Here is an 18,943-nt window from a genome sequence, read left to right as displayed (position 1 = left end):
ATAATTAATAAGTGTGTCAGAAATCTATATTGAATGTTCGGGGGCCAGGGTAGTTAATAAATTAACAGCATTGCTGCTGTTTTGTTTAATTCATTAAATCATGATATGAAGATAATATGTTGTACATTGAATAATTATGAAAATATTTTCCAGAATTTTGTCAAATTAAAAAAAAAATTGTGTGTTAAATTCAAAAATGAGAAGACAAGTTATATCAGCCTTGTTGTTTTCAATATTTTTTCCCAGTCAAATTAGTTCTCCATATTCATATCCAATATTTATAAATTTTATAATTATTTTATAAAGGAATTTGTGTCAAACTTTGTATTTATTATTATGCTGCAGGTTTTCTCCTAATTATCTATGGACCAGGAATGTACATCTGAATGTTAACAGACCTTGAACTTTGCTTATATTGATATAGGCTATAATTGTTTGTGTGGTTGCACTTCAAAAACTACTTGAATGAATAAATACCAATTACATTGGAGTTAAAATTGCTCACTGTAAATTCATTAACTTTTGCACTGATCAATCAAATCCTCTAAATTAAATCCATCGGTAACATTACAATACTTGATTCACTGGGAAAATTGTGAATTTAAAAACCTTTAAATTTCATCAAAATATTGGAATTAATTACCAATTAAAATTAATTTTAGTAATGAAGCCCTGCTTACAATGTGGCTGCCATTTTTCCCACAGTGCATCACTCCTATCTGGAGCTTGTATACATATTCTGTAGAGAAAAAAAATTGGTGACTTTTTGTGTCCTAAATCAGAATATTTGTTTACATAAAGTAAGATAAACCAACCAAGTTACAAAGTCAAACTCTTTCACTTTATTCCTCAATATTGTAGTATTGCCTACAACCACATGATATTCTTTGGGGAAAGTGTTTTTACTGAAACTATACCTGTGTATAATCAGCTGTTGTATTGTTATTGACAGTTGAGTGTTTTTATTTAGTACAATTATTTCCTGAAGATTTGTAAACTTGAAATGTAGTTCTATTAATGAGTCCTGCTGGCCTCTTTACAGACTCTACTAAGAGTGATCAACATAGTTGTATGTATGCATTGCAATTGCCTCAATGACTTAAGAATTGTTTACACTGTTTCTTATTGTTTCCCTTCACCAGTGTTCATACATTTCATTAGCACTGTAACTAGAGATGACTCTTGTAAAGGGTTGTGCGTTCTGCTTAATTTCACCCCAGGTTTTGATTTCCCCAATGAAATGATCGCAGTCAGTAAATTAGATTTGAAGATCAAGTCAACAAATTGGATTTATTGCAATTGTATGTTTATATTTATAGTACAAACTGATTGTATTTTTAATGTAAAATACAGAAATTAATTCTAGCTGATTAACTTGAGACAATGCTCTACCAGAGAAATCTTTTGAATTTGTTTTCATCTTAATTAAATGTTGTACTATTAGTATTAACTATTTATATTTTATCATAAATTTTTGTTTTATGAAAATTATTTAATTATTCTCAATTTATAATTTCAGTGCTGCTTGGCCCATACTGTTATGAGAGTATTTTTCAATATAAAATATAACTGATTGTCAGTCTGTAGTCAACTTTTTACATTTTTGTAGTTTTCTTCAAAACCATTAAACCAAATTCTTTCATATTTGCAACATTAATTCTTAAGGTAAAACGTTAGATTGCTTTGATACTATACCAAAAGGCACTTCAGGTGGCCTCTCTCAGATTTGTTTATTTTGTAATGATATCTTCAATTCTCTAATTTTGATGAATATTTCTTTTGTTTTTGCTAAAAAGTGAAATTTGTGACTTCTTGTAAGCCTCGTGTCCGATTGCTTTGATACTATACACATAGATACCTCGGGTAAACCTCTATCAGATTTGTTCCTTTTCTAATGATATCTTCAGTTCAGGAGCTATCTCATTCGAGAGGCTGCTTGTTTCATTTGACCTTGCTGCCCTATAAAAAAAAATGATGATGTGGAAAAGGGGCATCATTCAACCTGTTTAAAAACCAAGAATTTCAATGTGTGGAAACCATGCACATTGCAAGAAAATAGGAGAATTATCTCATTTGATCACTTCACTAATTAATGTCTAGGTTGATTTGGTGTTCAAAATAAGATGAATATGAAAATTATTAAGTACCTTGGAATCATGTGAATTCCCAGTATGCTGAATTGATTCGTGTATAATAAGATTTTTAAAAGAAATTACACAAGTTTGTCTGAATATTCAAGCATTTAATTAAACGATGTATTCTCTGACCTCTTAATCTTGACTTCTTAATTTTCTTCGAAAGTCTTCTACACCCTTAAGCTTATGTATTTTATTTTGCTCATTAGTGTGATCTCTAATTGCCATCCCACTATTGCAGTTTAAGAATAAATCTATTTCTGTAGCCTTCAAAAGCCTTTATATGTTTGACCTTGATTGCTGTGTAGGTTATTGAACTGGCAGGGTTCAAGAGTGTAATTTATGTAATACCTTGCATAAGGCTAGGCATAATGAATCAGTTTGCGGAATTTGGAAGCTGATACAGTCTCTAGTGTGGAAGTGTCACAATTATTCGCTTGTCAGACCTTTTCTTTAATATGAATGAAAAATGCTGTGCGAGATTACTTTAAAAAAAAGTATTTTTACACGTGCATAATTATTTGAAATCACTCCCATAACTCGCCTCATTGCTTTTATAAAAGTTATCACTCACAAGCCATTTTCAAAAAGGCAATGCTAGGCTAGGCTAGGCTAGGCTAGGCTTGGCTTGTGCTTTGGGACATGCCCCTGTATGTGTGATTAGGTACATGTTTGTGTGAAATGACATTTCGTTAAAGAATTGTGTGGGAAGTAATCATCCTCCCCAAATACCTGTCATACTCTTGTGTGTACTTGGGATGACCTTCTATTGGTTATTGTGATACATGTACCCTAGCATAACAGCTGGTGTGTTTAATTAAAAGTAGTTTGCAATGTACACTGGTCATAATCCTATACCATTACTACTTGGCTTTATATATGGATGCAATATTTTATGACCATTTGCATTCCTCTTTTCCTCTTGGCAAATGTTATTGTTCTATTGGAACTATTACTTGTTTTATTGCTGGGAGAAATGTTATTTCTTGGTAAGTGCCATTGTTACCTTTATCCAGCAGTTTCAGTTACAATGTATCGCAGTCACAGCTGGTTTACATTGTACACTGATTATCTATCCTTGTACACAGTGCTGAATGTGAATTTTGCACTACAGAACAAAAAAAAACATTGTTTCAGATGGGAGTTCTTTTACTATAAATTTATATAGTTAAATATAAAAAATGAAGTAAATGTACTTTGTCTCTGACTAGAAATAAAATAATGTAAGCCGTGATACTATTGCTTTAGGTAGTAATTTTTGTAAAATTTGTATGTTTTATATACGTGTTTTAGCAGTTAGTGTGACCTTTTTAATTCCTTCTACTTAGTATTTCAATAAACTAAACTAAACCAAGACAACCTTTCTCATGCTGATTGAATAATATAAGCAGCTATGTCATTTGTCAAATTTCTGAAATATAAACATTAAATTACTGAACATTTTGGTTAATATTGAAATTATTGCATAATTTAATGTGAATAGGGTATTCATAACATGTTTTAATTATCTATTTGTCACCATAATTCAGTTGTCAGAATAGATGAAGCAGCTGTTGCTTGTAAAATTAAACACAAAGTATCATGACATGCTCTGTAGAAGAATACTTTTCATGGAAACAGGTTAACAAAATATGTCTATTTCAAGAGTACGTTTAATATCTTATCAACCATATATTTATTATCCATTGCTAATTTGCATAAATTCACAAAACATTTAAATGTTTATTTGAATAATTACATATAAAATTTAAAAAATTCCTAGTGTTGTGAAAAAAGAAAAATATTCCTTACACCTAATCAATAGACATTGATTGAAACTCTTGGGGCTACTCAATTTTTAAAGTGTTTTAATGTCGTAGTTGTCAATTAATATTCATCATCGGTCAATTGTAGCATAGTTGTTATCGCATCAGACTCATGATTGGTAGACCCAAGTTCAAATCCTACCTTAGGCTGAACATTAACATTAAAGGAGTCGACCCCTACCCTGGGTGAGTGTGCCACAGACTCGATGGGGAGGCCAATTCCACTGGTCGAGATTCATTCACTAATGAATGTGACTTTGGGTGATTGTGTTCGACAGAACCTGGCTGATGCCAGGATAGCGCACACAGCCCTGTCATGTAGTCCCAAACATGATTATGACTTCAGTGGCAAAAAAGTGCACTATGAGTCAGCACTAACACTTGCAATTTGCACTTACAGTGACACTCAATGTCGCCTGGCACAAAAACATTTAAAAAAAAAATTAATATTCATCTTTTTTACATGGTCAACTTGTAAATAAAATTCTGTGTCGACCACATACCTTGAATTGTTGGTCCCTGTTTTGACCTCCGTGCGTCTGGACTTGTAACTTAGAAATGCCTGGACCAATCACAACCAAACTTCACACACACATCATGCATGATATTATACATATGCACGTCAATTTGTTGCACGATCTGATTCAAGATGGCCAAATGGCGGCCATTTTTGTGCTAAAAATCATCAAAATCAAGCATTTCTTGGCTGTTTACATGATTTTGTTCAAACTTGGTATATACGTTGGACATTATAAGACCTTGATGCACATCATTTTGTTCTTCAGATAAGATTTAAAATGGCTGACTGGCGGTCATTTTGTTTTAATGAATGTGGTTCTAGTGCTATATTTCTGACTTGCTTTGACTGATTATGTTCAAATTTTAAATATTCATTTTACATCATGTCATAAATATACATATATATTGGTTTGCCGATGCTATTAAAAATGGCTGAATGGTGGCCATTTTTGTGCTAAAAAATCATCAAATAGCAAGCATTTCTGGCATTTATGGATGGATTTTGTTCAAACTTGGTACATACATTAGACATTACGGGTTTCTGATGCATGTCACTTTGTTTTTCAGATCTGATTCAGAATGGCTGACTTGCGGCCATTTTGTTTTAATGAATGGGCTTCTAGAGCTATATTTCTTAAATGCTTTTACTGATTATATTCAAATTTTATATATTCATTATACACATATTCAAAATGGCTGATTTTGTTTTAATTCATGCTGTTCCAGAGCAATATCTCTCAATACGCGTTTGATGATCAGATACAAATGTCAATAATTTTAATGTTAAACAATCATCATAATCATATTTCTGACATGTTCAGGGCTCGAAATTAGCGGTAGCCCCGCGTCCACAGACTACCAGTTTCTTTCTTGGGGCTACCACTTTTCAAATTCGGTAGCCCAACTGGGCTACCAAAAATCCGGGATGAGACAGTGTTTACTCTAGGACGCCCGATTGCCCGCCTACTACACGCGCCCTTAAAAAATACTCCCCTTTCCTCACTGCCCATTAAATTCTTTTAATGATAGCCTGTGCATGTATTTGACGGTGACACGCCAACTAGCTTGCTGATACAAATAACAATCACCCTCCCATATATTTCGTTTAAAATTGTGCGTCCTTATATTTAAAAAATATTACCTTCTTCGGGTATGCGTACGTAAGTTGGAATAGCTCGCACTGAGTTTCTGGAGTGCGTGTGTGGCAGGGTGTCGCGTTAAGCAACTTGCCGAGGCAACAATGAATTGTCCTTCCCGCTTGTTGTGTGATTTAATTAATTATTTCGCGCGACCAATTTTTTATTATTACTCAGTAGTGATTATATTAACGTATAAAAAATAAATTCGTTGAATTGTAATGAAATATAAGTGAATGATTCCGGACGCATATTAAACACTCGATGCTGGAGAATATTCGCCATGCTTTGACCTGGGACAGAGTTCTTTGACCTGATAATCGCAAATTAACCAATCAAAATGGTGGATGATGCCAACGTGCTCATAGCTCATTTAAATATGTTTATGTTATTGACGCAACACGGAAGAGATTTGCCAATATTGTAGTACGATCTTTTGGCTTGGATTTAGATGGGAACACGGCATGATTTTTTTTAAAACAAAAAATTAGTTCTTTTCAAAAGATAAACTGAGCATTTGAAGAATAATTTATGATTGTTTATAGTGATAACAGCTCATTGTCGAAACGAAGCTTACCCATTCACGCTAGGCACGATAAAAATAATACTCTTGAATAGGCGTCAATGACTACGGTAAAATTTAAATTATACTATATTAGGCGTCCGGAATGATTTAAATGTACAAAATACGCCAAAATATTGTATAGACAGGATTACGTTACCGTAGTGTTAGTTCTGAGTGTGTGAAAAATGACTGACCTCAATTAAGCGCCATTTGCAACAAAGTTGCCAAAATGTGACCTCAAATTAGCTCCAGACAGAAATGAAAATGTATCAAAGTGGTACCTATATGAGGTATTATACCATACAATCAAGACAATTTTTTGTGGCAATTTAAGTTTTGTGACAATAAAATTGAATACTGTAACATTAAAACTTTGAATTTGGAATTTGCAGTATTTCACAATGCACAATGAGTGAAAGCAGTGAAACTATAAAACATGAACTCTTTATTTCAGTTAGCTTCTCCTGTCTATAGGAAATTAGTACCGGTACATTCAAATATATAAAACAATATCTACCTGTCAAAAAGATTTACTGAACATGACATTTGTTTATAGAAAAAAAATATTCTTTTTTTTTTTTACGGCATAAATACTGCTTTAAAAATATTGGGCTACCAGTGATTGATCTTGGGCTACCAGATTTAAAAAGGGGTAGCCCAGATGGACTACCCAAAAAAAAAGTTAATTTCGAGCCCTGATGTTTATGTTCCAGCTATATTACTACATTGTATAAACAAAACTATATATCTTAAATTTGATAACTAACAGGGACTGTGCCATGCATGGCTTGTTTTATTCCCCATGTCTAGATTAAGATTATTTGTATTTACACATATTGAAGAAAGTCTCTCTGATTTATTCAACTCCCTGATTTATTTTTCAACTAGGTTGTCATAGAAAAAAATGTACAAAAGAATGAATAGTTTGCTGACAGTTTATCACTGTCAATGTGTATGACTGGGATTTGAAATTCTCTTTAAGTTTGCCTTAATGCACACTAATGGTTGTATATTATACTACTGTGGTCATGTGATGCATTTATATGTACTACATTTGGCCATCATTAAATAGATCTGATTTCTTAAATTTGTACATTGCTGTTTAAAAAAAAAAGTGTAGTCGCTAAACTAGGTTCCACATTGACAATGAGTCAAGCATCTTTGAAAATGTCAATTTTGAGTAAATTTACGATTTGTATGGTTGAAAAGGTCTGTCAACATTTGTGATAGTGATATTTATTTGACAGATCATGACCAGGTTTCTTGATTATATTCATGCATTGTTTGAATGGTGCAGCATTGTTTTATAGCTTTATTTAGGTCTGTGTGCTACATGAGCCAATCAAGAAAATGACTTTCTGGTGACTTTCACCATCACAAATTTGAACTAATTTTCATAATGAAAGTTTCCAGTTTCCATTACATTCCTTGGGATAATACATGCACAACATCATTCATCATAGGGCATTTGATACAGCCAGGAAACCATGGTTTTCTTGGTTTACACACAGGTCTACAATACAAATACAAACAAGGACCATGACATTGACACTGACTATAATTATAGTTTTACAATTATTCGTTAAAACAAAATTGATCATATTTGAGCAAATTGGTCTGTTAAAATGCAATGTATTACTGAATGTAAATTAGTTGATTTGCACAAGTTGTTTTGAAGTAATATTTTTATGAGTTTATAAAAATAGCTTCAATCCTTGATAAAATTTGATATGGTTACAGATACTTGGCTTTGTAATTGCTTCCTGGATTAAGTGTTGAATGATTGATTTTCCTAGTGAACTAAGTGATGTGCATGTATTGATCTTTCAGCCATAGAAGAGCACTATGGAAGTGGGCCATGGACAGAGCATCAGTGGCATGTAGATGGACATGGCTTCAGGCCCAAGTTTCTGATTTGGAGTATCGCATTAGACAACAGACTGATATCTATAGGCAGATACGAGCTACAAAAGGAGTGATATCACTTGGAGAACAGTCTCCACCTGAAGATCTTATGAAACTTAGAACTAGTCGACTTGTTGGCAGAAAGTTGTCACCGATAGAAGCAAAGATAGCTAAATTGGAAAGTCGAAATGACATGTCACCGTCCAACTTGTCTACATTAATGAGTAACGTTGACAAGCAGACTGCCAAAATTAATCAGTCTCTTCAGAACTTCTATTCACCGGTGCAGAAGGGTTTGCCTCGATCACCATTAGTTAACACGACAGTACAAGGGAAATTACAGTCACCGGCACCCATGAATGGATTTGTGGATAACACAGCCTCCCATGGAAATCAATTATTGAACGACAGTCAGGATTCACAGGATAGCAATTGCATGGATTCGGCGAGTAAACGTTTGCGTTTGGAACCCGACAGATCAAGTCCTGCAACAGTGTCTGATTGTGGTTCAACTGCAGCAAGGACGAGACCAATACGAAATTTTAGAAAACGTAAGCTTCTGCGCTCACTTGGACTCCACCAAGTGAGTCGGAAAGCCCAAAAATTATCTTCAGTGCGGTGTGGATGTTGCGTGCCTGTTACACCGTGCGTTATGTGCAGTGGAAGATACAATAATACACAGACTTCAGATCCAGATGTTATGCCTCTCAGTGAAAAAGTTTCTTTATTAGACTATTCTTTTCATCCGGTTCTCTCATTCCCTCAAGGTAAGTTTGGTGGTTTCATTTTAGTTGGGTTTAAATTTAAAAAAGGTTATATGATCATCAACGTGATGCACATCATTGTAAGTGTTTACATCATTACTGTATTTACTCTATTAAAATAAATTTCATATGTACAGGATTAGTTAAAGGTTTATTTTGACCATACAACACACCTGTCAAACACGAGCTCCTAATAGAGCAAATACGGTATATGAAAACGTGTATGCAACGGTAAGACAACCTCTGACCTTTCATACTACATTCTTTATTTATCACAATTGTATTCATATAACAAATGTACATTCAAACACTATCAGATGTACATAGACTCTGGTTACTTTTACAGCCGCTACTGCACATCATTTCTAGCTTAATTTGACCAAATATTGTGTACTGATGGGATATGTAACCTTTAAAACATGCCTTCCTTGGAGATCAGTTCCTTGTACCTTGAGACTTATCTAATCAATTTGTTTTATGAACACATATTTAATTGCATCTCATGAACTATGCTAATTGAGTGCAGATAACTGGATATGATTCTTCCATCTCTTCGGGTATTTACCTGTGCATAAATATTTATTTTGTATCACAAATTTCCTATTGGTATTTACAAACTTGATAATGCATGGAAAACTAACATGGCCCTTCAATAGTTATAATATTGATAATTTCTCTTTGCTATTCAACCACCAATCCATTGTTAATGTCAAGTATAAAAAATGCTGTAATTCTCTGTAACATTTTTTTCTTACTAATTTCATAAAGCTAACAACTGTACCTAGTATGTTACTTCTTTACAACCTTCTCTGATATGTATGAAAAAAAAAGATTGAACTCGGAACAATTGTTTTACAACACAAATTAATCACCACCCACCTCTTACTCAGGTTGTCGATGGATGGATGAAATTTCTTATTTTAGACCCTAAGTTATTGCAAACATTGCAATAAAAAGGAAAAGACAATAAATATCTAATATATACCCACCCCTGTTGAGCTTGACTCTACTCCAACTGTGGATGGGTGATAGACGTCCTCGTGGCGTAGCCAGTGAAATACCACTAATACATACACACATACACTGCAATAGTGTCCTAGGGGTACACCTATACTTTAATCCAGAATGGTCACTGTCTTTGTTCACATTTATTAGCTTTTTCCAAAGTTATAATAAGCTTATCAACCTAATAATTTAGTTTAATCAATGTATATTCTAAATATGGCAGGAAATTTCATTGTCAAATTCTCTAAAAAGGCTAGCTGAAATAAGAAAGGTAGTTACGTATTCTGCTGTAAACTCGTCTTGGACCGTTAAACGACAGTTCAGGTTTTTAAAAAAATAAAATGTGACCAAGAGATCAGCAGTTTTTTAAGGTGTTATTTTAACCTTCCTGATGCCTAAAAGTTTCGTCGTAGTCAAGAATATTGATGTTTATTATGCTTCGTTTTGACAATGAGCTATTATCACTATGAACAATGTTAAATTCTATAAATGCTCAGTTTATCTTCTAAAAACAACTAATTTTTTTATTTAAAAAGAAGTCATGCCGCTTTCCCATCAAAATCCAAGCCAAAAGATCGTACAACATCGGCAAATCCCTTCCATGCTTTGTTCAATAACATTAACATATTTAAATGAGTTATGGTAATTTGAACATGTTTGCATCATCCATCTTTTGTATTGGTTAATTAGGGATTTGTCAGGTCAAAACATGGCTGATATTCATTTCTACAGCATCGAGTGTTGAAAATGCGATCAGAATCGTTCACTTACGATGAAAAAAGTTTATTTGCATTTCATAACAATTCAACGAATTTATTTTTTGCATGTTATTATAATCATTCCTAGGTAATTTTCAACAATTGTGAAACATCACATGACCGGATTGCGCTGCTGCGATAAGCAATGCAGTTATGATTGTTTTTATTTGAAACCTCTTTTAGAATAAACTTTCGCTACTACACGAGGTTAATGTGATTTTTTGGAGAAAGATGCGCGGTCTACTTCTTAATCCACCAAGAAAAAAAATGTAAAATTTTTTTAATTAGCTTCTGCAATAGTTTCTTTCGTTTTGGGTAGTCCAACTGCCGGCATTGAAAATCGGCATAGGTGGATTTTTCAATGAAAATATAAGCCCCCAAAAATATTTGATCTTTTTTTGAAATTTTTAACCCCAAATAAGGGCCCACCAGCGCGGTTTTTCGGATGGGTGAATTTACGGCAGAGTCTGGTAAGTGGTTATTTTTGAATGTTGGGTGGGGCACCAACGCTATCTAATGTTCTGCATGCTTAATTATTGCAACACAAAATCTGCCATTCTACCTAACATGGGTTTTATTTGTCATGTGATAACCCTATGTCCTTCCAACATAGTTTGTATTGCCAGTGATTTCCAGTATTGTGCTTAAAGACAAAATTATAATGAATGTTTCTGAAATTCCCAAAGGAAATTGTGAGATATATTTAAGGACCCAAATTTGTGAATTATTATTCAAAGTGTTAGCAAACGAAATAAAATCCCATAATCAAGAAGCCACAATAGTCACTAATATATTCTAGCACACTGAAAATCAAAAATATGCACATTTACTAGTGTTATATTTTCCACAATTCATTCATATTCAGACCATCAAATAAAGTTTAACGAATAATTAACTTTAACATGTACTGTTTCATTATTATCAATTGATCTGTAATAAATTCTTGGCTTATGGTAATGATAAAATAGTTAAAACCACTTCGCCAGCATTGTCAATTCCAAACTTGTTCAGCCAACTAACTTGACGCTTCAGGAGAACTTAAAAAACTCATGATTTGTGCAAGAAATTGAAATACACCAAGCAATACATTTCCCTTTTGTTTTGATTTACATTTCTGGCACCTGCTTTAAAATGCCACTTTTTGCAGAATATAATTCATGGTTTGAAATTAGGGATGAGAGACACAATTTATTCACCATTAGTGACTGGTGAAGAGTTTGTGGAAGCCCAACCATAATACTCAGAATGCTGTGATCTTTGAGCACATCAATATTTAAGTATACACCCAAGCTCCTATTTAAACTAATGGCCTATATCAATAACCAGTGTGAGGAGAGAAGGTAGTCATTTAAAATATTCTGTATCGTAAAATCTCTAATTTAGGAGTCATTTATCGAACATTTCAATCTTTCCTGATTGACCCCTATTCAAAAATACAATGTTTATTGTGGCTCGTGTGAATGGGTAAACTTAGTTTCGACATTGAGCTGTTATCACCATATAAAGTATAAAATTCTTCTTAAACTTAGTTTGTCTTTGGAAAATTTGACCCATGTTGGCACCATACACTTTTTTGATTGGTTAATTAGTGACTTGACGTATGAGGTCAAAGAACAGTTTCAGGTCAGCTTTGTATAAGGAAAAAGGCTGGTTTTCTCTCTCATCAAGCGTTGGTATGCGACTAAAAACGTTTGCTTGCGAGGAAACTAAGTTGAATTTTATTTGCATTTCATAACAATCCATCGAATTTATGTTTTGTACGTTATTATAATCACCACTGAGTAATAATCAACAATTGCAACATTTTGAAAGCAAATAAGTTATTCCCTTGTGAAACAGCACATAACTGGGTTGTGCTACCCAAATGTTGATCATTATTGGAAACTTCTTTTAGGCTATACTTAATACTGCATGTTACATTAAATATACTAAGTATTTTTTTTGAAAATACAAACATGTTTTTTGATTGACTAGTTTTTCAACATTTCGTGACAACTACTTTAGAACCAAATTAAAGGCCTTTCACTCTTCTTTGACGCCTAAATTAGAGTGACGCCACATTAAAGATTTTATGGTAATAAAATTATAGAAAGTAGAAACATAATAAAACTATAGAATGCTTCATCAGTCCCTGTTGGATGAAATTTGTAAACTTGAACTTGTGGTTTGTCCATTTGTTCATCCACACCTGTATCACTGACATGCCTTGACAGATCATATTTTAAACTTCACACACGCATCTGTACATCTTGGAATATATATACACATTTTTTTTGTGATCTGATACAAGTTGGTCAATCAAGGTCAATTTTAGTGCTAACAATTCTTTGAAATCAAGCATTTCCGCCATTCCAGAACCAATCAATCTGTCATGCCTGAATAAATTTCATTCATACTTGGTACCAACGTCGATCATGATATGAACTTTGATGCACATAATTATGTTTTCTTGGTGGCCATTTGTTTGTTTTTTAAACAAAAATATTTGTCAAATTCCTGAAAAATTCCTGAAAAATTGATTTTCAATTGTACAGTGGCAAGTGCCAAGCTGCATTCATTTGATGTGAAAAACACATTTGTCCTGAACTCCATTCCTATTAATTCCACTCATTCATCAAAATGAATTTAGTCAGTTATTGCTTTATTCATTGCATGTATATTTTGATTGCTTCAATCATAGTGGAGGGGATTCTCAATATCCTGTGTTTTCAAAATATTCATTCAAAAAAGTAGGTCACTTGTGAACATAATAGAGATAGATTAAAACCTTTTTGTTGTACATTTAGTGCTTGTCCTATATATTTGACTCTCGTATTCGTCAATTGCAGAAGATTAAAGGTTTTGTTGCCTTGTATCGTGGATGAAATTTTTTTGGGGGTCTGATAAATTACCATCATCTATTCATTGATTAGGATAAAAGTGATTGATCATCTCTTAAATTACAACATTTAAATGTAGGTAGTTGACATATTAATAACCATGCTGTGTAACAGCTACATTCACTGGGGTTTTATTGAGTGGTCAAAATTTATCTTATGAAATATTTATATTTGATGAAATTGTTAAAAATGTAAACTTGTGTTATCAAAATTTTATTAGAATCAACTTTGACACCATTAAATGTTCACAATTTTAAGCCTAGATTACAAAACATGACTCTTGTCCAAAAAACAAAAACGTTTAATTTCACTTCAAAATTTTTTCCTGAATATTAAACTTTAGTATTTTTGAAGAGTGGATAAGAGCTAGAAATTGAGGCCTAGATGCTCTTCAGAGTACTCAGGAAATTTTCTTTCTTTCCTAATTTAGAGCATTTCATAAATTTTAGGTTTCCCTCAGAATAACCATAGTTCAAACTCTGTAGTCTGCATCCAATGCAGACAAGTTAATAATATAACAGACAGACATTATAAAATATCAGTGGCATAATTACCATCATCTATCTTACAAGTCTGACTCCTTCATTCACTTTGTTATATTCACTTGACTGCACATACATGGTAGCACAGTGTTAGTAAATTAATTGTGTAACATGTTTTGCATGTTACTCAAAGTATGTAGCACTATAAGTGCAACAGACGGACAAACGGAATTGCACATTAATATCAAATTGAAATTGAAATCAGATGTTTAAATAATAATAATATTCAGTAGTTTTAATAACATCATGTAAAAATTGTACAGTGCCATTGGTATGTTTCAATCACTGAATGATGCTGTGGGTCTAAACCTGCTTACAGAATTAGTGATGAAATTTAGCTGCAGTCATAAGTGCCTTTAATTAATTAAAATAAGCGTTTCCATAATCTGGGATATTGAAATTTCAAATCAACATAGACTAATGCAAATATCAATATATGGTGCCATATTAGTTGCATTCACGCACAGCTCCTTAGCATGGGCTAAGAGGTCAAATTCCTTAGCCCGTGCCAAGAAAACGTGCGTGAACGCTTAGCACGGGCTAAGGAATGTTAAGTACGGGTTAAATCTGATCCGAATTTAAGACGCGGTCTAGACCTTGGCACGGGCTAACGAAGTATGCGCGAACGCTTAGCCCAGGGCTAAGCGCCCTCTGCGGCGACCTTTGGGTGTGAAAATTGTCCCATGTTCGTATAACGACACTATTCCACCAGTCATTACTCCGCGCTCGCTTCCACACCAATCGGGTCACTCTAGTAGTAGAGCGTACAGCAGCTCCAATCGTAGACAAAATAAATTTGGTTCGCTGTCTACGACATGCATTAATAACACTCTATTCTGTTACGACCGTTGTATACTGTTTATGTGCATCCAAATAAGTTGGGTCTGTCTTCTCTCGCGTTCCTGTGCACGTCGCTTCAAATTTAGAACGAAACATGCCAGCAGCAGAAATAGAACCTCGCGCGTGTCATCCATTTTTCGTTCGTAAATAGCGGCTTACCAAAGGTCACCGACTGATGGCACCCTTTAGCCCGTGCTAACGACTGGCCCTCCCTGTGCGTGGACGCAATTGGGTCTAGCCAAAATGCAAATATGCTAGATAAGCCTAAATCAGCTTAAATCTTAGCCCGTACTTCGTGTAACGTGAACACAACTATTGACAGTGATTTGTATATATGTGTAACAAGATGTGTGTAGTTTTGTGAGGACTACTAATCTAATATTCAGCACACTTTTCAATCTGTGATTGCCATAGAATTACACAAATTCTTCAAAGTGTATTCCCAGTGATGCTTAGTTGACTGTCTCAAGTGTCAATTCACTTTCAGAAATGTGCACTTACCGGTAATGTAATAACTACTATATATGCTTTTTTAGAAATCGCATCTCATTGGCCAACATTAAAACCTGAATGTTTGTTTTGGTGCAAGGATTTTATTTTTACTACTGTGAATTACTTTATTTTTGCAAATTAGGTTGAAATAATAATTTGACTGATTTAGCACACAGGCATAACCAATTCAGCCAATCTTCAAACAATTTCACTCTCAGTTCACCCAGTTGTATAATCCAAATCTCTTCCATAACATGTACCAATCATGTAAAAGTTATTCGTGGCAGCCTCTAGCATTCTGTTAAACAAGATCGAAACTGAATCAATAATTTGATTTAGAACTGGACTGACTGGTCATAAAATGATAGATAAATAGCTAGATATTAACTGGGCGTTAATTTTTAAATCCTGTAGTATTATTAGTCCCCGTTCAGACGAAGTCCGTAAACGGGGACTTATAATTCGGTCTCAGTCTGTGCGTCCGTTCAGAGTCGTATCCCAGAATCTTTGCATGTGCCTAGTACTTTATGTGGGACATGTGCACAGGCAGTGGTTTAGCGATTTGATTCAAAATGGCCGACTGGCAGCCATCTTGTTTTTTGAAAATGTTTTATTTTGGACATGCTTTGTCAGTTTTCATTCAAACTTGGTACATAGATTATACATATTCAGATACATGTCCATGACGATTTATTTCACAATTGGGTCAAAGATGGCCGACTGGCAGCCATCTTGTTTTTTGAAAATGGTGTATTTTGGACATGCTTTGTCAGTTTTCACTCAAATTTAGTACATAGATCATACATGTTAGGATATATGTCCCCGGCCATCCGTGAGTTCCTGAGTCTATCCGTCCGTCCGTCCGTCCGTCCGTGAGTCAGTCTGTCCAGAGTCATATTTCAGAATCCTGTGGACCCATTCCGTTCATTCTTTGCATGTGCCTAGTACCTTATGTAGGACATATGCACATGCAGTGGTTTAGTGATTTGATTTAAAATGGTAGACTGGCAGGCATCGTGTTTTTTTTTTATGCGGTATCTTGGACGTGCTCTGTCAGTTTTCATTCAAATTTGGCACATACATGTACTTTATACATGTTAGGATGCATGTCCATGACAATTTGTTTCAAAATCTGGTCAAGGATGGCCGATTGACAGCCATCTGACTTTTTGCCTTACTACTATATTTCCACAATTTATGTACCATTTTCATTTGTATTTGGCAAATACATCATACATATCAGTGCGTTTCATAATCAGATCAAAGATGGCCGAATAACGGCTGTTTTTATTTTTGGCCATATTACTACTACACGGAACATGTGTTTTGATGTAAATAAACAATCTGTTGTATACGTCACTTGGAACTCAAGTTTCAAGGACACGCTCGCGGCACCCCCTCCGCTTTAATATGACGAGCACAAAGAGAACTTAATTTAACGGAGACTGTGTCATTTTCAATGACTTCTTGGTATTTGTGTTTTACAGATTCAGATAAACTGCCTCAGCTGTGGCAATTTTTTTTTTTTTAAATTACCATGTCTGGTCAATTATAAGATGTATTCATTGCTATTAACTGCATAGAACAGGTCAGAATGAAAACTGCCTTCTCATTGGTTGGCACCTAAATATTCAACTTACTCATTAGCATATTTACCGCCTCAAAAACATGCTGACAACTATAAAGGATGTGGCAAAACAGTCATGGAAACACATATATTTAACAAATTCATTCTCAAAGGCAATTAACATATAAAACAATAACATTTTTACAGCAACATCAATCTTGAGTTAAGGATATGGTTTTTGGTTTACGTTTCATGTGCATGGTCGAAGTGTATGACCTATGACCTCTACTTATCAATTTGATTAGCTGTACACTGCTGTCTGTGGCGGAAATAACCAGAGTTCATTTTTGTCACTTTTCACAAAATGAAACTCATCTAAATATTTTTCAAATATTTTAATCATAGTAGGTTATGGCAAATTATGTTCGTCTCCAAGTTGTAATAAATTATTTTTAAAAAGTAGAAAATTTTTTTAATTTTAATTTTTTTAATTTTTTTAATTAGGGGAACAGTTACAGAACTCTGTCTAAATCTACCATTATTCAATAACCAAAACTTGTGTAACCAATAACAAACATGAAAGTTTAGAATGTAGTTATCCGAAGGAATGGTCATCTCCTTTATAAGTCAAAGGGTAAAACAGGCTTAGTTTTATTGACATGAATTGTGCTGAATACAAACAATCATGCTATACAATGCTATGTTCAATTCCAGACTAAAATCTTCTTTATTTCTAGAAGAGGGATTACATATTTCAGTAATGATAACAAAAATGTTATTTTTACTTGTAGATATTCCACTTGCCGTACATTACGAAGGCCTTCTGAAGAGTGGAAAATGGCAAAACAGACAGCCAACAAAATCGCCGCTAAAAAAGTAAGTAAACAGTGTCAACTACTACAGTTTTGTCTGATAATTGATCAAATCGACTGATAAGTGATTAGCTGTCTGTCACATGTAAAGGGTATTGTTAGTTCAAAGTTGTAGACTGGTATGACTGAATATTCACACAAACTGTTTATGTTCACTCACAATCAATGCTTGGAGACTATTTCAAGGGTGATATTAGTGTATTCTAACACAGTAATATCCAAGCTGTCCAAAAGATTTAATTAAATGAATTTTTTCATGTACAACAAATTATTTTACAATGTTATTTGCAAAGAATTGGCTGTAGAACACAATACAGTTGGGTTATATTGGTAATGAGTACACTGATTGAATGTCTTGTGCTTTTATTGTGTTGTATACATGTCTTCGGTGCAGGGGTCAGTAAAACAAATTGTGACTTGTCTGAGAAATGTTCCCTTGACATGCTTGGTGGCGCTTCTCTTGGGTGCTTCATGCAATTCCATCTACCACATTTGCTGTGGTGAAATTATGTTGTATTTTAATGAATATAAATACAAATTTTGAGTTTATACTGAGAAATGTGTCGTTTTAGCACTTGCCTTTTTGGCTGATTTATCTAATCTGAAATTTCACTAATTAAAGATAACACTTATTCTCACAATGAGATTGTCACCACTTTAGCTAAATAAAAAAATAAATATTGTTTAAAATGATATGTAGCCATTTCAACACGTTTTACAGAAATAGAGCAAATATGGTATTCCATTGTGAATTACAGCAAACAATCATTAATTAAATAAGTCATTTTGGCAGTGAAATTGTTTTCAGGGTTACTATTTGCAAATCTGATTAATTGTACCTTTTCAAGAAAACCAAAGAGAATACTTTTTGTTTGAAAACATCATTAAGCTGCCTTGAGTTGTCTAGTGTTGTGGATTGTGTCAGGTTCTATTTTTTGAAGCATGTCAATCTACTGTGATTATTGGAGTCCAGGGCTCGAAATTAGCGGTAGCCCCGCGTCCACAGACTACCAGTTTCTTTCTTGGGGCTACCACTTTTCAAATTCGGTAGCCCAACTGGGCTACCAAAAATCCGGGATGAGACAGTGTTTACTCTAGGACGCCCGATTGCCCGCCTACTACACGCGCCCTTAAAAAATACTCCCCTTTCCTCACTGCC

General features: G+C 34.0%; 1 protein-coding gene across 1 annotated transcript in view; it reads left to right on the top strand.

Annotated features, from left to right (window-relative positions):
• The window catches only part of LOC100375819 (KAT8 regulatory NSL complex subunit 1-like), a 39,116-nt gene that overhangs the window by 10,016 nt on the left and 10,157 nt on the right, over positions 1–18,943 (top strand). The window contains exons 2-3 of the mRNA XM_002735204.4: positions 7,991–8,832; positions 17,704–17,788. Of these exons, the coding sequence (XP_002735250.3) occupies positions 7,991–8,832; positions 17,704–17,788 (927 nt within the window). The remainder of the gene's footprint in view (positions 1–7,990; positions 8,833–17,703; positions 17,789–18,943) is intronic.

The sequence above is a fragment of the Saccoglossus kowalevskii genome, chromosome 21, assembly GCF_978046115.1.
Source record: "Saccoglossus kowalevskii chromosome 21, keSacKowa6.1, whole genome shotgun sequence".
Taxonomy (NCBI): Eukaryota; Metazoa; Hemichordata; class Enteropneusta; family Harrimaniidae; genus Saccoglossus; species Saccoglossus kowalevskii.
The sequence above is the reverse complement of the archived record's forward strand: the minus strand, read 5'-3'. Positions and strand labels throughout refer to the sequence as shown.